This window comes from Chiloscyllium plagiosum, unplaced genomic scaffold (assembly GCF_037043375.1).
Source record: "Chiloscyllium plagiosum isolate Xiang-an unplaced genomic scaffold, Cpla_swu_hap1 HiC_scaffold_32, whole genome shotgun sequence".
In the NCBI taxonomy this organism is placed as follows: domain Eukaryota; kingdom Metazoa; phylum Chordata; class Chondrichthyes; order Orectolobiformes; family Hemiscylliidae; genus Chiloscyllium; species Chiloscyllium plagiosum.
Window position 1 is genome coordinate 34994736 of NW_028270170.1, and position 21440 is coordinate 35016175.

The window sequence follows — 21440 nt, forward strand, 5'->3', positions numbered from 1 at the left end:
ATACTCATTCATTTATGAGTACATTTGCAAATGTTTCCCTGTATGAGGCTTTGATGTGCTTTGAACCTGAAACTGGGCTGTCTTCTTAACAGACTTGCACCACCGTGACCTGTGTGAAAATTATGTGCCGCGTGGGACTTCTGGAGAAAGAGAAGCGAGCTGTGATAAACATAAACTCTCAGCTCAGGATGGAGTTCTTTGTGCAGGTAAATCAATGAACTTTGTTATCTCAGAGCAGATTCTGTTACCAGCCCTCCCCACCGTCTTCCTTCTGAATAATTTTGGTTACTGGTAGCTGGCAGAAATTTGCAGAACATTACGGAGCATTGATAAAGATACAGCCCATTCTGGAACTCAACCAAGCTAGGTTCCTGGTTCAGTTCTATGCCTATGAACACAGCTGGCCTAGCAATGACAATCGGTCACCCCATCCTTGAAGTAGAGAAAGGGAGGATCCACCAAAATTCCAATTCCAGATTATGGGCCAAGGATCAGAAAATGAATAGAAGGAACCTAGTTGAGAATAGGATCATTGAGAGAATGTGATGCTCCTTATATTACTAATGTCAAAATGTTCTTCACTAATGTGCCACATGAAGAAGAGTCACTTGGTTATAGTGTCTAATAGTGGGAGAAACGGAGGACTGCAGATGTTGGAGATCAGAGTCAAAGCTTGCGGTGCTGGAAAAGCACAGCCGGTCAGGCAGCATCCGAGAAGGAGAGTTGACGTTTCGAGCATAAGCTTACATTTCTGATTAAGCATAAGCTCACATTCCAAATGTCGACTCTCCTGCTCCTTGGATGCTGGGTCGAGAGTGTGGTGCTGGAAAAGCACAGCAGGTCAGGCAGCATCTGAGGAGCAGGAGAATTGACGTTTCAGGGATAAGCCCCTTCATCAGGATGTTCCCTGGATGCTGCCTGACGGCTGTGCTTTTCCAGCATCACACTTTTTGTGCCTAATAGTATCTAATGGGACCATAACTCAGCATAATTAATCATCTTAAGGAGGATTTGGAGAACAAGGGAGAAAGAACTTTACCCACTTACATCTTAGACCAAAGTTCAATATATTCAATCTGGTGAGCATTAGGAATTAAGGTGTTGTAGGCTCCAGCTCAGAGTCAATCCTAAAGATTGAGGACAGGGCATTTCATTCGGAGCATTAGGCATGACCTAATTTGAGAATGGCTCATCCTTTAAGTAAGGATTCCAAGACTGGCAGGCCAATGGAAGTCTACCAGCCCTGAGAGCACAGCAGCCACACTCCGAGAAGAGGTAGCTGCCATAGTAGATTAGAGATAAAGAAGGGACCTCGAGATAGAAAAGCCGTCTGAAGACATGTGAGTGAAGAGGAAATTCATACTCACCACTGCTACCAGATTGCATTTTGGAAGAGAAAGTCCTTCATAAGTCAACCTATAACCATAACCTTGGCCACCTCTCAGTCACAGCCATTGTGGTGATGACCAATTGTTTAGAACACTGGTTCCTGGTGCTTTCTATCATTGGCCAGGGTTGGGCTGCTTATTCTTATTAGGCCCTTTATGAGCCTTCATTAATGATCACCAGCTTATGCTGTAAAACCTTCACCCACCCAGCATCCGTTTTTAAAATACTCCAGAGGCAGGAACATATTAGCAAAACAGTACACGGCTCTCCCAAGACAATTTTCCAGCCCACCCACCTCTAGTCCAACTTCTAATGTGAATCAAAAAATTGGCGCCAATAGTCCAGAAGGAGAAACGTTCCTGAGTCTGAGAATATCTAGCCACAGCTGATCAATCTCACTGAAATCCCCAAGATGAATGTGAGGAATCTTTGATGTACCTTTAACTGGTATTCTTCAGGGTACATAATGTTCTTTATTGTATACTTAATGCTTTGGTTACAGTTATCCAATGAATTACTCCCAGCAAAATTTATCAAGGCAATGCCTTCGACTCTTGAGCCAAGTTTTCCTCTAGATTTACCGACCAGTTTTCAATGTGACATCAGTAACATTGACTCAGATAATTTTATAATTACACTGTATAAAGTATGGTCTGAATGATGCAGTTGTTTGAATAGGCCTCAAAATTTTGGGGCAGGCCACTCTGCCCATTGCCGAGAAGACAGCTGAAAGAGGTAATTTTGTATATAGTGGAGGATGAGAGTATTGGCAGGATCCTACTGCTGGTAAATTCGGCTGGTGGGGCTTGATCCTCGGTCTCCTGGTTTTCCATGAGCGATTTTCAACTGCCCTGTGCTTTAAAGTCAATGTTCATTGAGAGCTGCCAATACCTGTGGAGTCATCTCCCAACAAAGGACAATACCTGCAGGCAAGGTGGGAAGGAAATAAAAAGGTATTAAAACAAAATCGCTTTTCTGTCTTACAGAACCATAAGAAACAGTTTACATTCCAGTCCAAAGCATCATACATTGTGCAAGAAGTGCCATACAAAGTACAGCCTGTAGAATTTCCCAGTGACAACACGATGGTAAGTGACACCAAGATGAGATATGGCAGAATTGGAGATTTCAGCTACTGGGAGGTCCGTTCTAGTCATAGGCCAATATTTTCAGATATTACGGACTTTTTTTTATTCATTCACGGGACGAAGGCAATGCCAGTTGGGCCAGCATTTCTTGCCCATCCCTAATTGCCCAGAGGGCAGTAAAGACTCAACCACATTGCTGTGGGTCTGGAGTCACATGTAGGCCAGACCAGGTAAGGATGGCAGTTTCCTTCCCTAAAGGACAATAGTGAACCAGATGGCTTTTTCCGACAATTGACAATGAATTCATGGTCATTAGGCCCTTAATTCCAGACATTTGCTGAATTCAAATTTCACCATCTGTTATGGTGGGATTCAAACCTGGGTCCCTAGAATATTACCTGGGTCTTTGGATTAACAGTCTAGTGATAATACCACTAGGCCATTGCCTTGTAATATCCACAAAGATTCGCAAAGAGCTGTTTAACTGAGTTCTTGTGAAGGGTCACTAGACCCACAATGTTAACTCTGCTTTCTCTCCGTGGATGCTGCCAGATTCACCGAGTTTTTCCAGGAATTTCTGTTTTTGTTGAAGGTTCTCTTGTTCATTTGCTGTAACTTCAATGGAAGATTGACAGAAAACTCGAGAAAATGAAGAGCATAAATCAACTACCTTTCTCTAAATCTTTCTGCTGCTAATACAGCAGTGCTGAGGGCAGTAGACCTCAGTCGCCAAATCCCCCATGCCCCTTGGTTGCTCCACATATATATTTCATTGTCCCCTATTTAATATCAACTACTGTCATGACTCAGAATATCTTCAAAATAAATCCTTTCAAGTGATCAATCTGTGTTAAAAACAGATAAATGCCTTTTTTCCCACGCATCAAAGATTGCTTTAGTGACTTCTGAAAGCTACCAGTTAAAATGCTTGTTCCTCCCCATGCAAAGACAAATAGTTCTGGAGCTTCTGAAATTCAACCAAATACTCATCATAGCTGGCAGAACAAATGCCAGGCAATGGCCATCTCTAACAAAGAAAATCTAACCATTTCTCTTTGATATTCTTTAATATACTGTTACTGAATCCCCCACTATCAACATCCTGGGGGATACTGTTAACCAAAAACTGAACTGAACTAACCATATTCAGAAAAGGTAGGAAAGAAATAAAAGGAGGAGGGGTGATGTTTCTTGTGAAGGACAGTGCAGAAGCTAGGAGTAGGAGGAGACCATTAATCCCTTCAAGCCTGCTGTGTAATTTAGTGCAATCGTGGTGAATTCCTATCTCCATGCTAAGCTCCTGCTTTCTCTTCATACACCTTGATGTTGTTAGTGATCATACATTTTAGTTCAGGACAAAGAGAATGTTTCAGAGGTTTCTGGGACATCAGTGATTTGACTTGAGCTAAGGGATAATGAAGGTATAATCCATAGATCACCAGCTAATGGAAAAGATGTAGAGAAATAAATATGCAGGGAAATTACAGAGAGAGGTAAACATCATAGAATAGTGATAGTGGGAGACTTTAATTGCTTGTATATACCTGAGATACAATAGCGCCTCGACTCACGAACTTAATCCGTACCAGGACCCGGTTCGCGAACCGAAAAGTTCGCGAACTGAATAAATTTTTCCCATTGTTCAGATAGTGTAGGAATGCTTGGATGGCTGTTCACAGCACACGCGCCAAAGATGAACTGAATGAGGTCACGTGGGGCCCGAGAGCTTTTGCGTTCAACAAGCGCGTAGCAAAGCAGAACAATGAAACACGGTCACACACGGGCTTTTTGCGTTCCTACCTTCATTCGTACCTTGAAGCAAAATTTTACGTACAATCCTGTTCGTAAACTGATTTGTTCGTGAATGGGGTCATTCGTATGTCGAGGCGTTACTGTATATAAAAGACAGCAAGGGACAAGAGTTTCTCAATTGTGCACAGACGGTTTCATAAACAGTATGTGTCCAGTCCAACACACAGGGAGGTCATGCTAGAATTGATTCCTGAGCTGGGCCAAATAAACTGAAATCAAGGGCTAGCAGGTAAAGATTTGGGTAAGGGAAAAGTAAGACAAAGCAGATAGAATTCAAGATAATGAAGAAAAATTGTGCTTAAGACAAGAATCAGGTACTAAAATCAAGTTGAGAACCAGCTGAATACAGAAGGGAGGTGAGAGACTGAATAAATGAGGGATTATGAAAAAGTCTGTAGTCTTTGTTTCCTTTAAACTGCACAGCTACTCAGTCCTGGGATCCTCCACAAACACCAGTGAGCTGATAAATGGCTTCTGCTTCCTGGACCTACTAGATAGAGGGCCACAAAGCAGTGAAGCAGGGAATGTTGCTGGCAGCCAATACCAAAGGAAATTCCAATGTATTTTATCAATACAGTGAACAGAAATGGGTGATAAAAGGAGGAGAAAGGTCAATGAGAAACCCAAAGAGGGATTTACATTTGGAGACAACTGAGCTATTTATTCTCACCAGTCATAGTACACTTAACTAAATGATTTAACTTCCCAAATTAGACAGCTAGTGCAGACCTTGTTCACAAAAGAAGTTGATACATGCAACACTAAGATTCTGCATAGCACTCACTGAAAGCAGGATACAATTATTGCATGAGAGGTTAACATAGGTGTTTGTCATTATGCAAAGGAAAAGGTTCATGTACACAACATGTTTATCATGACCTCAAGACATTGCAAAGTGCTTTACAACCTTTGAAGCACTTTTAATGTGTTAATGAGGAACATAAGAAATTCAGTCGCAAATGTAGAAAATGCAAGGTCCCTGAGCAAAGAGATATGTTCGGATAATCTATTGAAAAATTGATGCTTATTGAGAGATAAATATTGAGCACCTGACTCTCCTTGTTTGAATGGTGAATTGGGATCTCTTATATCCACCTGCGGAAACAGATGGACCATTTGTTTAACACCCCATTAAAATGATGGCACATCTGAAGGTGCAGCTATCCCTCAGTACTGCTGGAGTATCAGTCAAGATTATGCACTCCCATTTCTGCAGTGGGACTTGAACCCACAACCCATTCTGATTCAGGGACAAGAGAATGACCACTGAACAACACAGAGGGAATCAAAGGATCTCCAACTGAGAAAGGGCACAATTCTATGAGGAAATTTGCGATGGGGGGGTGATTTAGTGGTTGCTGCAGTGCATAGCTTTCTGCTATTTTTGTGGAGTGTTAGTCAGATGTTCCAGTGTATTGGGACAATGCCCGCTGACCCAAGAAAGAGGTCGGAGGCAGCCATAAGATCTGTCGGGTGTGAAGAAAGACCTAACATGTGTTTAACAATTGTTTCCGAGCTGTTTAAAAATAAAACAATAAATGGCCTTCTAGCCCTCACTCCCCATGTGTTCCCTGTGCTCCATCTATGTCAATGCATGCTGCCACCTGAACCCTCATGCAACTCAACCTATATGTTTTCCTTTAAACCCAGGGGTCTTTATAATCCCTATGCCAATCAAGGCACAACCCATGTCCCTCATTCTTGCCCTTACAGCCTCCATGACATTCACTCAGTATGGAAAGACCTCAGGGTCCATGCTGTGGCAAAATGAAATAGAGTTCTTCAGTGTCTACTGATGAATTCACTATTTTTAAATGAAGTCATTTTTTAAATCCTCTGATTTGGTTTGGCATTCTTCAACCATAAAGTTCCTCACAAAAATAAACATTTGCATTCTAGTCCCAATTCAAAAACATACGACGCACTTAAATCTTTGAACCAACAGGAGAGCGCTATGTTAATGAGAGGTTGTGAAATCAGTCATGCAGCACATTTCTTTAAATGTCGGCCCTCAGCATGAAATAGCGAGCATTTATTTCTTTTTAATCAGATGGGTTTATTTTTAAATTTAAAGAACAGGGGTTTAAATGTCTTGACAGCTTGACAGTTCGCATGACAGCTAAACTGCTCCAATCACTTTTTCACACACATTCATGTCTTTGCTTAACAATCGTAAAGGGAATCTTAACGCTCCCAAAGGTCAACCTGGACATACCCAAAAAAGGTACCTTACACCTCCAAAAGGGTACACTAAGATTCTAAAAATAACTTCAGACCTTCTCCTGATTGATCTGAAGTATACAAATCATGCTTTGGACATCCCGTTGGATCTGACTAAAGGCAGCTTCACTTTAACATGTGCAACTGAATCATTGATATGCAAACCATGGTCGTCCCTCATGAAAATGGTGTCTGCTGGGTTTGATTCTACGCCCCTCCCTCTCTGTCCCCTCAAAAACACAAGCCTCTAGGTCAGATTTCTGAAATAGAAAGAGCCCTAAGATGTTAAACATGAGGTACCAATGAGCTACACACTCACTGCGTCTTCCTTCCACATGGAGATAGCTATCAGTATTTTAACATCTCATCCCTCAAAAAGGGAGGGAAGTCTAATTCTATGCAAAATTCAGAAACACCATTAACCTCAAAACTAATGACAATTGAGCTCTTTATTCTCACCAGTCATGTTTCACTTGATTGAATAATTTAATTTTCCCAGTTGGACACCTATTGAATATTGTATTGGAAAACAGTGATCTGTTTTTTGTTTTAAAAAATTTATTCATTATCATTGGACTTAATTTTAAGATTTTGTCTTGCAGCTACACTTATTTGAAGGAAAAAAAAATTCAATTCAACTGCTTTTCAATTCTAGCTATTAGGAAATATTTATGTTTATAGCTACAACATTCTTTACAATTCATTTAAGCATCGGGGTTGTGCGAATTTTGAAGGAGCTCAAACCCAACTGGTAATAAAAGAGTGAATGAGATGATTGACAGTTGGGTAAATCCATTAGTGCTGCTTTCTCTTCTACTATGTAAATACCATCAATTACAATAATATCAATTATATTATGTGGTTCTTTTTCTCAGGTAGTAACTCGAATTGACCGCAGTGGTCCTGAGGTTGTTTTACCCATACCTGTCTGGTGCATTATAGTTGCTGTTCTTGGTGGTCTGCTCCTTGTGGCTCTGATGGTATTCATCCTTTGGAAGGTATCTATGCTGCTGCTGATGATACAGCATGTACAATAGTGAGAATGAGTATGAGATCCATTTGAAATAAGCCTCAGAATCATTGACAGATCCATGTTTGATCCATAAATAAAGCACAATGTGTAATTTTCACCTTCATCACGGTTGATAAACGAGCAGAGTCTGTTGGCCTTTCTGTTAAAAGAAAAATGTTCTGATCTCCGTTTCTGATGCTTTTCCCTCTCTCATGGATGAGCAACCATTGACTCAGAAAGGCAGCCAACATCATCAAAGACCCCTCCTGCCCCGGTTATAATCTCTTCTAACCTTTTCCATCAGGCAAAAGATACAAAAGCTTAAACACACGTGCCAACAAAATCAAGAACAGCTTCTTCCCTGCTGTTTAGACTTCTGAATAGACCTCTCAAATTTAAAGTTTAATGTTGATCTCACTCTCTGTGTACTTTCTGTTCAGCCATAACATTGTACTCCTCACTCTGTTCTATTTCTAATGCACTTTGTATGGTATGAACTGCCTGCACTGCAAGCAAAACAAAACTTTTCACTGTATCTAGGTACATGATAAATCAAATCAAAAAATCAGATCAATTCACGCTGCCGGCTTATCATCTGAGTGATGAAGGTGACAATTACCATCTGCTTCATCTGATGTGGGGACAAGGAAGAGAGATTAAAATTGAAAGGAAAAAGAAAATAATTTGTTGCTGACATATTTATCTTATAAAAAATGTTTGGGTGGTTAAAATGGTGGAAATTCTAGCAATCAAGAGCAAGTAATCCAAACTGTACCTTTATGCAACAGCTCAGTCCAGAAGAAGTGAGTTAGCTGAAAAGGACCTCGGAAGGGAGGGATCATAGACTTAATATTCAAACAGCCACAAGGGCTGGGAACCTAATGCTCAGGGGAATTAAAAATCCTGTTCCCAGAGTTTGCCCTGTGTTGCTGACACTCCAGCATAGCTTGTATAGCAAATGGGCAGGAGCTACAAACATGGTCAAAGCCAATTCTCAATCCCACAAGGTCCTTGAGTAGTTTATTTTGAGTATCCCTGGCCAGTTGAAATTAAAATATTCAAGTTTTCTTGACCAGCTGACCAAACAGTCGTATGCCTATTATTGCATAGCTGTCCAATCTGTGGAGCCCCAGTATACTTTTTAGGGATTGGTTAATCCATTAGGCCAATTAGTTTCAGATAATGAATCCTTTTAACCTTCCCTTTTAAGGCCACTCTCTACTTCATCTCTCGGTATGACTTTCCCAATGGTCAACAAGGCAGCAGCAGCCCCCAACATCTCCTTTTGCCATAGGTGTCCTATAGGCTGTGCCTGCTTCCCAGAGATATCTGAATCTCTCTCTCTCTCTCTCTTGCTCTCTCTCTCACACACACTCTCTCTCTTTCTCACACACTCTCTTTCTTTCACACTCTCTCTGTCTCTCTCACACATTCTCTCTCTCACACTCTCTCTGTCTCTCTCATACTCTCCCATTCGGTGCTGAGTTCACTTTTTCGCCACTTAGACAATTAGAATTTCATAGAATCACAGAATTCCCACAGCATGGAAAAAGGCCATTTGGTCCATTGAGTCCACACCAGCACTCTGAACAGCATCCCACCCTGGCCCACTTCCCTACTCTATCCCTATAACCCTGCATTTCCCATGGCAAATCCACCTAAGCTACACATCCCTGGACACTCTGGAAAATTTAGCACAGCCAATCCAATTCGCCTGCACACCTTTGGACTGTGGGAGGAAATCGAAGCACCCGTAGGAAACGCACACAGACACGGGGAGAATGTGCAAATTCCACACAGATAGTCACCTGAGGGTGGAATTGAACCGGGCTCATGGCGCTGTGAGGCAGCAGTGCTAATGAGTCACCAATTTGAAGAGTGGGGCCTAGATTGCACCTGTGCACTGGTTCCCAAACCCACGTTGCAAATCCAGCCCGATGTGTCTATGAGTAGAAGGATTGTTTTTTTCTGCTGATGTAGTCAAATTTTCTGACAATGGGAAGACAGCTGCACAGGATTCACTTTTTATTATTCCGTTCAATTTCTCTTCTCAGTGACCTTTTGAGTTTAATTTTGATCTGCAGTGTATTTTATAATATTGTTATACTGTCTCCCTCAGCTCATCTCAGAATGAAGAGATCTCAGCTTGTTTTACAGTAGGCAGGCAATCCACTTACAGTGCGCAACTACAATTCAGGTGTAATGTTAATTGGGGTTCAATGAAGATGCAAATTGGATTCAATTTTGACTACCTGGCATTAATAGAATGGTAATAGCCTTGAAATACGAATTGGCCAAGTTAACACTGGCAAGGCAGGTGGATCTCTTTAGAATGTGGCTGGGTGTACAAACTCTGTTTCCGGTCATTGGTCCCTATAATATGGAACTTGGGATCCTGTAACATAAATAAGATCCCTGATCATTGGTTCACATTGACCCAGGTTGGACACTGCCTACTGCATTCTCTGACTGGGTTCAACAGGTGTTGGAACACAGAAGAGTCTCGCTAATGGTTATGTGAATTATTTTTGGATCCTTCAAGGTGCTCCTTTTAGACAGACAAATATAATCTGTGCTGTTACCATAGTGTCTGAGACCTTCACCCTTTGTGATTGTCACCCCCCACAACAAAACTTGCCTTTGGTTTTTAAGGCCCCAAATACATAAGCTGCATTGGGATGCCTGTTGGTATTCCACACTCATTGACCCTGAATTAGAGTCATAGAGGTCTATAGCATGGAAACAGGCCCTTGGGCCCAACTTGCCCATAACACCTAGTTTTCACAATTAATCTAGTCCAATTTGCCTGTGTTTAGTCCATATCCCTCCATAGCTATCCCCTTTATATTTCTGAAATGACGAAATTGTACTCTCTTCCACCATAGCCTCTGTCATCCCATTCCAGACACTCACCACCCTCTGTGGACTCTTTTATATCTCTCCCCCCTCACCTTAATCCTATGCACTTTAGTTTTAGACTCCCTTACCATGGGGAAAAGCTGTTGGCTATCTACCTTATCTATGCCCCTCATGATTTTATGGACCTTTATAAGGTCAGTCCTACACTCAGTGGAAAAAGTCCTAGGCTATCCAACCTCTGCTTTTAACCTAAATGTGGACAGGTCTTCATTGGACCAGAGGGTAGTGAGGAGGAAACGTGGGATGTTTCTTCACATTAGGGCAGGTGTCTGTGACCTTGGTGCATGTGGCCATCTGGGTTGCTGAAGAATTGCACTTACAATCAACATGTAGCAACATCCAGCTGTAGTGACCAGCTGAAAAGATCTTTCAATCAAGTCAAGCTGAGAGGTACATACATAAACACATAAAACCATTTAAAATTAAAATTGTAGTAAGTAAAGAAACTGACTGAAAGTATTCCACTGTAGGGTAAGAATCATGGCATTTATTCTAGGATGATGTGGAACTGCAACTCACCTACATTGGAGTTCGAGTTTCCTCTTCTAAAGCAAAAGGAAATGAGAAAAAAAGACTCATTTTAAAATATTAGATTTGTGCTTAATTTCCAAATATTAAACAAAGCTAATTCGTGGTGGGCAGCACATTATTGGGATCTAATCCTATGTTTGCAGGTTACATTCTGATCTGTTATCGATTCGGCCTGGCTGTAGGTTTTAATCTTGTTCTTCTGTTCACCTTCCAGAATTAGAATGCATAGCGAGTGTTTAATGCACTTTGTTTTATTTATTTCCCCTTTATCCTTTTTTGTTCCAGTGCGGATTTTTCAAACGGAAACTGCCACCAACTGAAAGGGAAGAGTTGCTGTAACGTGCAACCCACTCCTATCCTCCTCAAGAAACTGCAGCCTCTCCAAATCTTATTACAACTCATGGAGTCAAATTCCACTTTGGTCTTCAGGTGTACATGGGAAGCTTGCTGTTGTCTGATTTTTCACCATTAATTTCAGAAAAAAATTGCAGGAAAGGCAATACTCATGTATCCATTAGGAACTTCCATGAGTTGAGTTTCCTACTGGCGACTTGTGTTGAAAATGGTTCCTGTCATATTTTCAATTCTGTGAACAGTTTTAAAAATATCTGTTAATCTTGTAAAATCTTTCGGCCCAGATTATATATCAAGACAATCGAGAAGTGAGAGGAAATGGCAACCTCACTGGACTAGTAACCTAGGGGTCCAGACTCATACTTTGGAGAGATGGGTTCATCACAATGTCGCCTCATCAGCTGATGGAGTGCAAGTTCAATCAATAAAAGTCTGGAATTGAAAGCTAGTCTCAGTGATGGTAACCATGAAACTCCAATAAATTGGTGTGAAAAGCTCATCTGATTTATTATTGTCCTTAAGGGAATGAAATCTACTGTCCTAACCTGGTCTAGCCCTATGTTTGACTCCAGATCAAGAGCAATATGGTTGACTTCAAAATGGCCTTGTAAACCAGGGTGTTCAAGAGTAATTGGGGGTTGGGCAACAACTGCTCACTAAAACCCACAAAAGGAATTTTATAAAACTCTGGAAGTGAGCAATTTTCTGAAGTAAACCATTGTCCCAGAGCAGGCAGATAGCAATCACATCCTTATGTGTTATGACGCTAGACCAGATTTAGCTCAAGCTTGTTTTGCTGTATATAACGGGCGAATTGATTTAACCATGATTAATTTGCAAAATTGTAAATGTATCCAGCCCCTTCCCATTCTATTCTTCTCATTCTTTTGCTTTGGCCATCACAACTGGTCCTTTATCCAGTGCACTCTACCTTGTTTTTCCATTAGACCAAAGGCAAGCAGCCCTTCCAGCATTTCAGTGCATGGATCTAGTATATTATCAAACTAGAGATTCACACTAGGTTGTCATAACTTATATTGTATAAGTTGCCATATCTCTTATAGCTTCTGATTTTCCCAAATATTATGCTTAAACAAATTGCAACTTGAGTCATATAGTCATATAGCATGGAAACAGGCCTTTGGTCCAACTTGTCCATGCTGACCAAGTTTCCCAAGCTGAACTAGTTCCCTTTGCCTGCATTTGGCCCATATTACTCTAAACCTTTCCTAAACGTTTTTTTTAAATGTAACTGTACCTTCCTATACCACTTCCTCTGACAGTTCATTCCACATATGAACCACCCTCTGTGTGAAAAAGTTGTCCCTCAGCTACCATTTATATATTTCTCCTCTCACCTTAAAAATATATCCTCTAGTTTTGAACTCCCCTACCGTAGGGAAAAGAAGTTTGCTCTTCATTTTATCTATGTCCCTCACGATTTTATAAACCTCTCTAAGGTCACCTCTCAAACTCCTACCTCCAGCAAAAAAAGTCCAAGCCTATCCAGCCTCTCCTTATAACTCAGACCCTCCAATACCAGTAACATCCTTGTAAATCTTTTCTGCACCCTCTCCAGTTTAACAATATCCATCCTATAGCAGGGCGACCAAAACTGTCCATTGTTATGTCTGCATTTTAAAGTTGTAGTTGCTATGAATGTACCTTTCTCTTGGGTTTTATCTTTAAAAAGGATTTCAGGTTAGTTTCCCCAATGGTTTAGCAGTTAAAGGTATTTTCCAGTGTGACACTAAGCTTCATGGAAAGGTCTCATGTCTCTGATGATCTTGGCTAGCCATTACAATAGCTCTCCCTTCCTGTTTAGGAATGAACAATCTGAATTATGAGGAAAGCTATCATCAAATGCTTTTCAATGAATTTCTAACTGGGAGCTGTGCAAGGACTTGGTCATTCCATTGGTTAAAGGGTTAAATTTTGATTTTGAAATTGGCATAAGGTAAATCAACCATCGACATAATGATCTTGGCCTCTTGCAGTGAAAGTATCAAGGAAAATATTCTGTCTTCACCTGAGTATATTTTCCTCTCTCCATCTTCTTTCCCAAGACAAATTCCTTTTTCTTTCTCTCCATTTCTGAAATCAATTTGAAGGATATCAAGAAAGAGCATTGAATTAGTCGGCTATTATTATTTTAATTACAGGAACTGGAAGAGGCCATTCAGCCCATTAAGGCTGCCCAGCCATTCAGTATGATCCTGGGTGACCAAACACTTCAGTGCCTTTTACATACACAACCCCTCTAACCTTGTGTACCACTAGACAGGAACATATAATGAATGAACACCGCAAAATCCATAAAACTTTGCCATCGCCTGTAAACAAATATTGTTAGATTCAACTTAAAGTGCTATACAAATGTAAGATTTTATTTTTGAAGTTAAATATGACTTATCTACTTAGCATGACTGTATTCTATGTTTTCTAGGGATTGTAAAATTCCACTTGACTTCTTCAGTCTGAATAATAAAATTGAATTGATGTTAATGATTCCACGTGTCATAGTAGCACCCTCCTCAGCACCCACAAAACAAATGGATGAAAGAAGTTTTGTGCTATTTTTCAAGCTTTGAACTAACAAGACATGCAATAGCACAGCTCTGAATATTTAAAGACTGATATTACCAGTGAGTCTTTCTGGTATGGAGCCCTCGAGCAAGTACAAATGAGGAAACCAATTTGATTGATTGAAAGAGACAACATATTAACTGAATTTATATATTTCTCCTTATATCATTAGGATCTTCACTTTGGTTCCATTTGATTTTAGCTCTTCACAGGCTCACCCATGTCCTAGTTCATCAAGCTGAAGAATAGACATTAGATAGACTATTTTAGGAGGTGCAATCCTGTTTAAGTAGAGCCTCAGCGAATCATACAGCATGAAAACAGGACCCTTCAGTCCAACTAGTCCACATTGACTGTGTTTCCAAACTAGACCAGTCCAATCTGCCTGCATTTTGCCCGTATACTTCCAAACCTTACCTCTTCATGTACTTAACAAAATGTATTTTAAACATTGTAACTGAACCTGCGTAATGCTTATGTCGAATACATACACTTCTCCCTAGAAATCAGAAACAAGACTCCTGATTTAAAGTTGAGAACTCCTGGCTGCTTTCCTTTCTTCTTCACATCAAAAGAAGTGATAATATCGAAGCATCCACTAACAACCCTGGATGACATCAACTGACCGAAGAGAGACAACAGGCTTGATTTTCATGGAAATCAGCAGTCAGGAATTTCCTGATAACCGCATTCTTGTAATCCCCCCTCAAGATATCTTTATAGTGGGTCGGCAGAAATGGAAACAGAAATGGACTGAGTCCAGGTCTGCTGTTTTCCTCAGCAGGCTAGAGGCAGGGCAGAGTAAAGTCAATGCCAATGCCATCAGTTTAAAAAGGGCTACCTCAGTACACTGGGACATCAGCCCAGTTCTGATGATGAGTGGAAGTCTCATTGCCTCCACAATCCCCTCAATCTCCATACATACCCCATTACACCTTTTAACAACCGTATTACCGATTCCACAAATAACTACTATGAACAAAACTCCGAAGCCATGTAATAACACAAAGCACCTAAATCTGTCAAAATATTCAATAATTCCAAACCACTGAAAGTATATGATGCGAGAGTTTTTAAAATGTTTCTTAGCTTCATGAAAGGCACAGCCTGAAAGTTGACATAATTGGAAATTGAATGACATTTATTTTGTTGCTGACTCCTGTTAAAGTGTTTGATATGAAGCTCAAATTCCATTCACTTCTTAGAATGTTAAATGTATTATGCAGCATGGCAAAGACCAGGAATGTCCCCAGTTCAATCCTTAGGTTATGCTAAGTAAGCTCATGTAAGCTGGGCTGACAGCAGACAGAGAAAAACATCTTTAGGGAAGAATCGGTCAGGATTTTTGCCCTGAATTGATAAACCATGGCTGAAAATGTGAAGGGCTCATGCCCGAAAAGTCGATTCTCCTGCTCCTTGGATGCTGCCTGACCTGCTGCGCTTTTCCAGCAACACATTTTCAGCTCTGATCTCCAGCATCTGCAGTCCTCACTTTCTCCTTGAATAAACCATGGCCTTAGTTAGAAAGTGAATATGTTTGAACATTGTGAGAGGACAATTGCTAGATTAAATGTAGTGCCTCTTGGAGCTGAATGGCCTGCTGACTCTTTCCAGATTCTGACAGGAATGGGTGTGTCCATAAATATGGTAGGACGACTGATAACTCTCCCTGGTGGTCTTCATCTGTTTTGAGTTCCTATTCTTTCTCACTCATTAGCGTTTGCTTGAAAGTTAAAATTAATTTAAGATACTGTTTCTTCTGGAGATTTTTAAAAGATTCTGGTGTTTTCTGGCAATAGCTTGTCCTCTGGGTCCGTGATTTATTAATATACGTATATTATTACCAGCTTGATGCAAATTACAGCTTTGCTTTCATCTCTAAGCAGAATAAAAACTGCATGAGACAAACAGAAATGTCTGTATTTATCACATGCAAGTTTTAATGAAGCAAATTTCGACTTCTCACAGAAATCTGAGAATTCTAAAACTTCTGCTCCCAAGCTACAGTCTCCACACCCATAGTCCATTCCCTCAGAGCAATGGCAATACCCCCACACTGTTAATCCAGTCCTACAACATCATAGAAGAGGAAACATATTCATATAAAAAGAGGGTTTTAATATTTTCAAAAAGTGAGAAGATTTCATGTTCCAGCATACTATCTGCTTTTGATTAACCAACAAAATGCCAGTAATGAGTGCCTTATACTGCAAAACTGCGATGAATGTGTTCGTATCCCATTACCACAACATTCTTCTTTATGAATGTTGATAATAGCAAACTCAGGATGGCAAATATTTACTTTTTTGTGAAGCACAGAGTCTATCCTACTACTCACATTCCCAAGGATCCTCGTTCTATCAAAACATGCAAGTACAGGCCATTCATCTTCAATGAACAGATTTTAATTTTTGTCATATCTCTTGTCCTACACAGCATTTTGCAGCTGTTGTCATCATCTGTTCAGCCCAATACAGAGTCCCAGTGGACAGCACAGGCTGTCCACTGCAGATAAAATGGGATATACCAGACCTCACCCATGATTCCACATGAACAGGACTGTTTGACCTGCTCTCCAGATTCCACCTTTTGTTTATACAAACTCAATCATTTGCTGGAGCTAGGACCAAAGATGTGTTGCATAGCAATCTCTCACGGCATGCCAATGTGTATTTATTTATAGCACATTACAACAGAGCTTAATTTTACCCTATACTGCTAATGGATATATTCCACTTAAAAAGAATTAAAGAGGAATAATGGTCTTCTATTGTCCTACATGGCCATTTGTAAATATTTGGTGTTTTAATAATGTAGGGAACCTCTGTAAGTGATATTTGTGTAACAATGGATGTAAGTACACTAACAATATATTACTGTAGTAAATCCAATGTTCTCAGTTGGACAGTTAGTTTATCTCCTGTCATTTTTGCAAATGCATGAGTGCATTTAGAAAGCCTTATAAATGTAAATAAACATTATTCATGTTGAATTCACTCTAATTCCATTGCTGCTGTTGTAATCTATAAATCAAGTTAATCCGTTAAGAATGTGAAAGATGAACAATAAAGTAGAAATGCATTTTGACCGCTTGTAACTAATATAGCAGGTCAATGAGCAACATTCCCTCTTAGCTACACTCATGGATACACGTTGTTGTACATGCATTCGAGCTCAGTGCAACATATTGTATATGAGCAGCTAGTTAAAGGTTACACTGATGTGATTGACATTGTTACGGAGACCTTGAGGAAAGCCAGATACAAGACTTCATTCCTTCAAACTCTTAGGCTGTCCTGTCCACAGGTGCATACAATATCATCAGAATGAATGGTAATATGGCACTCCTCAAAACTAATCCATACCCAACATTACTACAAGTTTATTTTCATATTATTAAAATACATTTGTGTAGAGTTATAGAGTCAAAGAGATGTACAGCACAGAAACAGGCCCTTCAGTCCAATTTATCCATGTCAACTAACTATCCTAATTAATCTAGTCCCATTTGCCAGCACTTGACACATATCCTCTAAGCCCTTCCTGTTCATATACCCATCCAGATGTGTTTAAATGTTGTAACTGTATCAGCATCCACCACTTGCTCTGGCAGCTCATTCCATACACGCACTAGTCATGTAATTCATAAAGAAACATTACCAGAGCTACAAGCCCATCAATCTGTGATCTAATTGCATCGATGAACATCATTACACGTCCAAATAACATTCACTCTCTCCACTCATGACACTCAGCAGCAACAGCGTGTACCACCTTTATGTTATCCTGCAGATATCCACCACGGCTCCTTAGACAGCACCTTCCAAACCTTCAATCACTAACATCTAGGAGGACAAGGACTGTCTATAAGTTTGAACAGCCTGCCACCTGCAAGTTCTCCTCCAATCCTCTCACCATCCAGTCATTGAAATATTTCATTGTTATTTCAGTGTTGCTGGGTCAAAATCCTGGATCTCCCTGCTTACTAAAACTGTGCATCTACCTACATCACATAGACTGCAGCTGCACTATCTTTAGAAGGCAATTAACAAAGGCTGATAAACGTTGTCCCAGCCAGTGAAACCTACATCTCACAAACCAATATCTAAAAATGCCGATTTTCCTGTCACATCTTGAAATATTAGATAACAGTGTTCTGTGGATTGCACATAGAGTCACAGAGGTATATGCGACAGAAACAGATCCTTCGGTTCGATTCTTCCATGCTGACCAGATATCCTAAATTGCTCTAGTCCCATTTGACAGCATTTTGCCCATATCCCTCTAAACCCTTCTGATTCATATACACATCCAGATGCCTTTTAAAAGTTGTCATTGTACACACGTCCACTTCTTCCTCTGACAGCTCATGCCATACACACACCATTCTTTGCGTGAAAAAGTTGCACCTTAGGTCCCTTTTAAACCTTTTCCCTCTCACCCTAAACCTATGGCCTCTAGTTCTGGACTCTCCCAACCCAGGGAAAATACCATGCCCCTCAAATTTAAATTATATTTATCACTATCTTATCTCACCTCCAAGTCTTTGACTCTATAAATTCAGATGGTTCTAGAATACTTTTCTTGGACTTAGAAGACTGTTTGATTGCTGTGTGGAAGATTGCACCTCTAGTTCACTTTCTGACAGTTTGGGATCTGAAGTTCCCTTATGTTGTTAAGGTCACCATTGGTTCATTGGCTGATTAACCACCGAGATATAGATTAGATTGTCTACAGTGTGGAAACGGGCCCTTCAGCCCAACAAGTCCACACCAACCCTCCGAAGTGTAACTCACCCAGACCCATTTCCCTCTGACTAATGCACCTAACACTATGGGCAATTTAGCATGGCTAATTGACCTGACCTGCACATCTTTGGACTGTGAAAGGAAACCGGAGCACCCGAAGGAAACCCACACAGACACGGGGAGAATATGCAAACTCCACACAGACAGTTACCCAAGGCTGGAATTGAACCTGGGGCCCTGGTGCTGTGAGGCAGCAGTGCTAACCACTGAGCCACTGTGCCACCCATAATACCACAAGAAGGTTTTTGCAGTTCCTTCTAATGATCCCTTTGACAATACAAACAATTCCTGATGAAGGGCTCTTGCCCAAAACGTCGATTTTCCTGCTCCTTGGATGCTGCCTGACCTGCGGTGCTTTTCCAGAGTATGCTCTCATCTCTGATCTCCAGCATCTGCAGTCCTTACTTTCGCCTATTACAAACAATATACAATCTCTTCTGGATTGCTGTTCCTCAGATGGCCATATACTTTCTGTTCAGATCCCTGAGCCATATACCTGTTGCTCCTGTCCCAAATGTAAACACCATCTCACATGTTAGCTCTAATTGTAGTCTATGGGCTGTTGTATATGATTGGATTGCTCCTTGTTATACATGTCTTTGATAGCCTTATAGATGTAAATGTGGAGTCAATTCCTTTGGTGGAATAAGGAACTCAGTCTATGGTTTCCTATCCTGTAACTCTGATGATACTCGAACACATTGAGCTGAATGAATCTATAACATAGCATTGAAGCAAAAATGAGGACTGCAGATGCTGGCGATCAGAGTCAAGAGTGTGGTGCTGGAAAAGCACAGCAGGTCAGGCAGTATCAGAGAAGCAGGAAAATTGAGGTTTTGGGCAAAAGCCCTTCATCAGGACTCATTCCTGATGAAGGGCTTTTGCCTGAAATGTCGATTTTCCTGCTTCTCTGATGCTGCCTGACCTGTTGTGCCTTTCTAGCACCACACTCTTGACTATAACATAGCATTGTCCGGCAGAAGTTTGTATTCTTCTTCAAGAACATCTTAACTATTGTCACCCTTGTGCTCAGCTTCTCCATTCGATTGCGGGTATCACAGACAGCTTGTGATGTGTTCAAGTCTATTTCCATGCTGTACATCTCTCTGACTCTATAAGTCCACAACTGGCTGCATATTGGCTGAAGCATTAATTAGTGAATTGTAGCCTGTTATCCAACATCAGAGATATTAGACTTTGCATATATATGATGTAAAATATTGATAAGGTCCCCCAGTGCTATGTGCTTGGTGCAAGTCTCACATCGGTAATGAAATCCTCAACGTTCTCAGAGATCCCAGGCAACCACATTATTGACCGAGTTCTGGCTCTGCACTTGGCCATCCCTGAGTCTCCCTGGAGAAGCTTTCCTGGGAGATCCTCCTGAAGTGAGGCTGGAGTGAGCAATCACAGCTAAGTCTATAACTATAAGGTGACACCGGTGCTCAAAATACGTCTTCAGGGCCAACCCATTGGCCCCTTTCAACAGTATGTTGACAGTTGATAGGACATCTGTGGACCTTCAAATACTCATGTTGGATCTGGCTCAGTGACTGAGTGTATGGTTTGATTTTGTAGAACAAACTTAGATTGCGCCTAGTGGACTTGTGAAACTCCACTCTGGGAGTACATCAGTTGCCATCTGTAGTTTTCCCTGCATTTTACAGTCTCATTGATGAAATTCATGAGACAAAGTTGAAATCTTTTTATCTTTGGAAGCATCCCCAACAGCTCCATCTCATCCAGGAGATAAATGAATAGTTTATATGACCACTTTCTCACCAAAGGTAAAGTCTCTCCCTAACTCAAAACTGAGAAAGGCGAAAGTGAGGACTGCAAATGCTGGAGATCAGAGTCAAGATTAGTGTGGTGCTGGAAAAGCACAGCAGGTCAGGTAGCATCTGAGGAGCAGGAAAATCGACATCAGGAATGAAGGACTTTTGCCCGAAACATCGATTTTCCTGCTCCTTGGATGCTGCCTGACCTGCTGTGCTTTTCCAGCACCACATTAACCTTGACTCAAAACTGAGAGAGCCTTCTTCTCAATCACAAATTGACCAGTTTGCAACACCCATGCAGTCCTCCCTGGAAGAGCACTGCTCCCAAGCCTGTAGCTGAAACATTGGCTGCTCCGATGTTTGGAAAGGATGCATTTTAATGCACCAAGACATCCATGAATGTCAAGATGCATTTTACCCTCTGCAAATTACTATCTTCATGCAGCTTTTACAACCATCCTTGTCTTCTTGTGCTAAATGAGGCAAAACATTCATGCATCAATTTACAATCTCTGAAGAACCGTTGGAGCTCATGAAATAACTTTTGCAGTGGAGAACTCCACAATACCTTTAGACTTCTGAAGAGCTGCCATTTTGCCTTCACTATTAACAATAGATTCCTTGAAGAATTTGCACATCATTATGAATGAGGCCTTCTGTTTGTAAACGCTTTCGGCACTGTTGCTTCGTGGTTAGCACTACTGCCTCATAGCACCAGGGACCCAGCTTAAATTCCAACCTCTGCCAACTGTCTGTGTGGAGTTGGCACATTCTCCCCATGTCTGTGTGGGTTTCCTCCACATGCTCCAGATTCTTCGCACTGTCCAAAAATGTATAAGTTAGGTGGATTGACCGTGCTAAATTGCCCAATTGTTCAGGGATGTGCAGGCTGCGTGGATTAGCCATGGGCATTGTAGAGTTACAGGGTTAGGGTAGCTCTTTG

At 40.9% G+C, this 21440-nt stretch overlaps 1 protein-coding gene across 1 annotated transcript in view; it reads left to right on the top strand.

Annotated features, from left to right (window-relative positions):
• The window catches only part of LOC122539982 (integrin alpha-8-like), a 151409-nt gene extending 137579 nt beyond the window's left edge, over window positions 1-13830 (top strand). Inside the window, exons 27-30 of the mRNA XM_087977898.1 lie at window positions 93-206; window positions 2376-2477; window positions 7385-7507; window positions 11257-13830. Coding sequence (XP_087834024.1) covers window positions 93-206; window positions 2376-2477; window positions 7385-7507; window positions 11257-11310 — 393 coding nt within the window. The 3' untranslated portion in view covers window positions 11311-13830. The remainder of the gene's footprint in view (window positions 1-92; window positions 207-2375; window positions 2478-7384; window positions 7508-11256) is intronic.
• Window positions 13831-21440: the final 7610 nt, after the last annotated feature.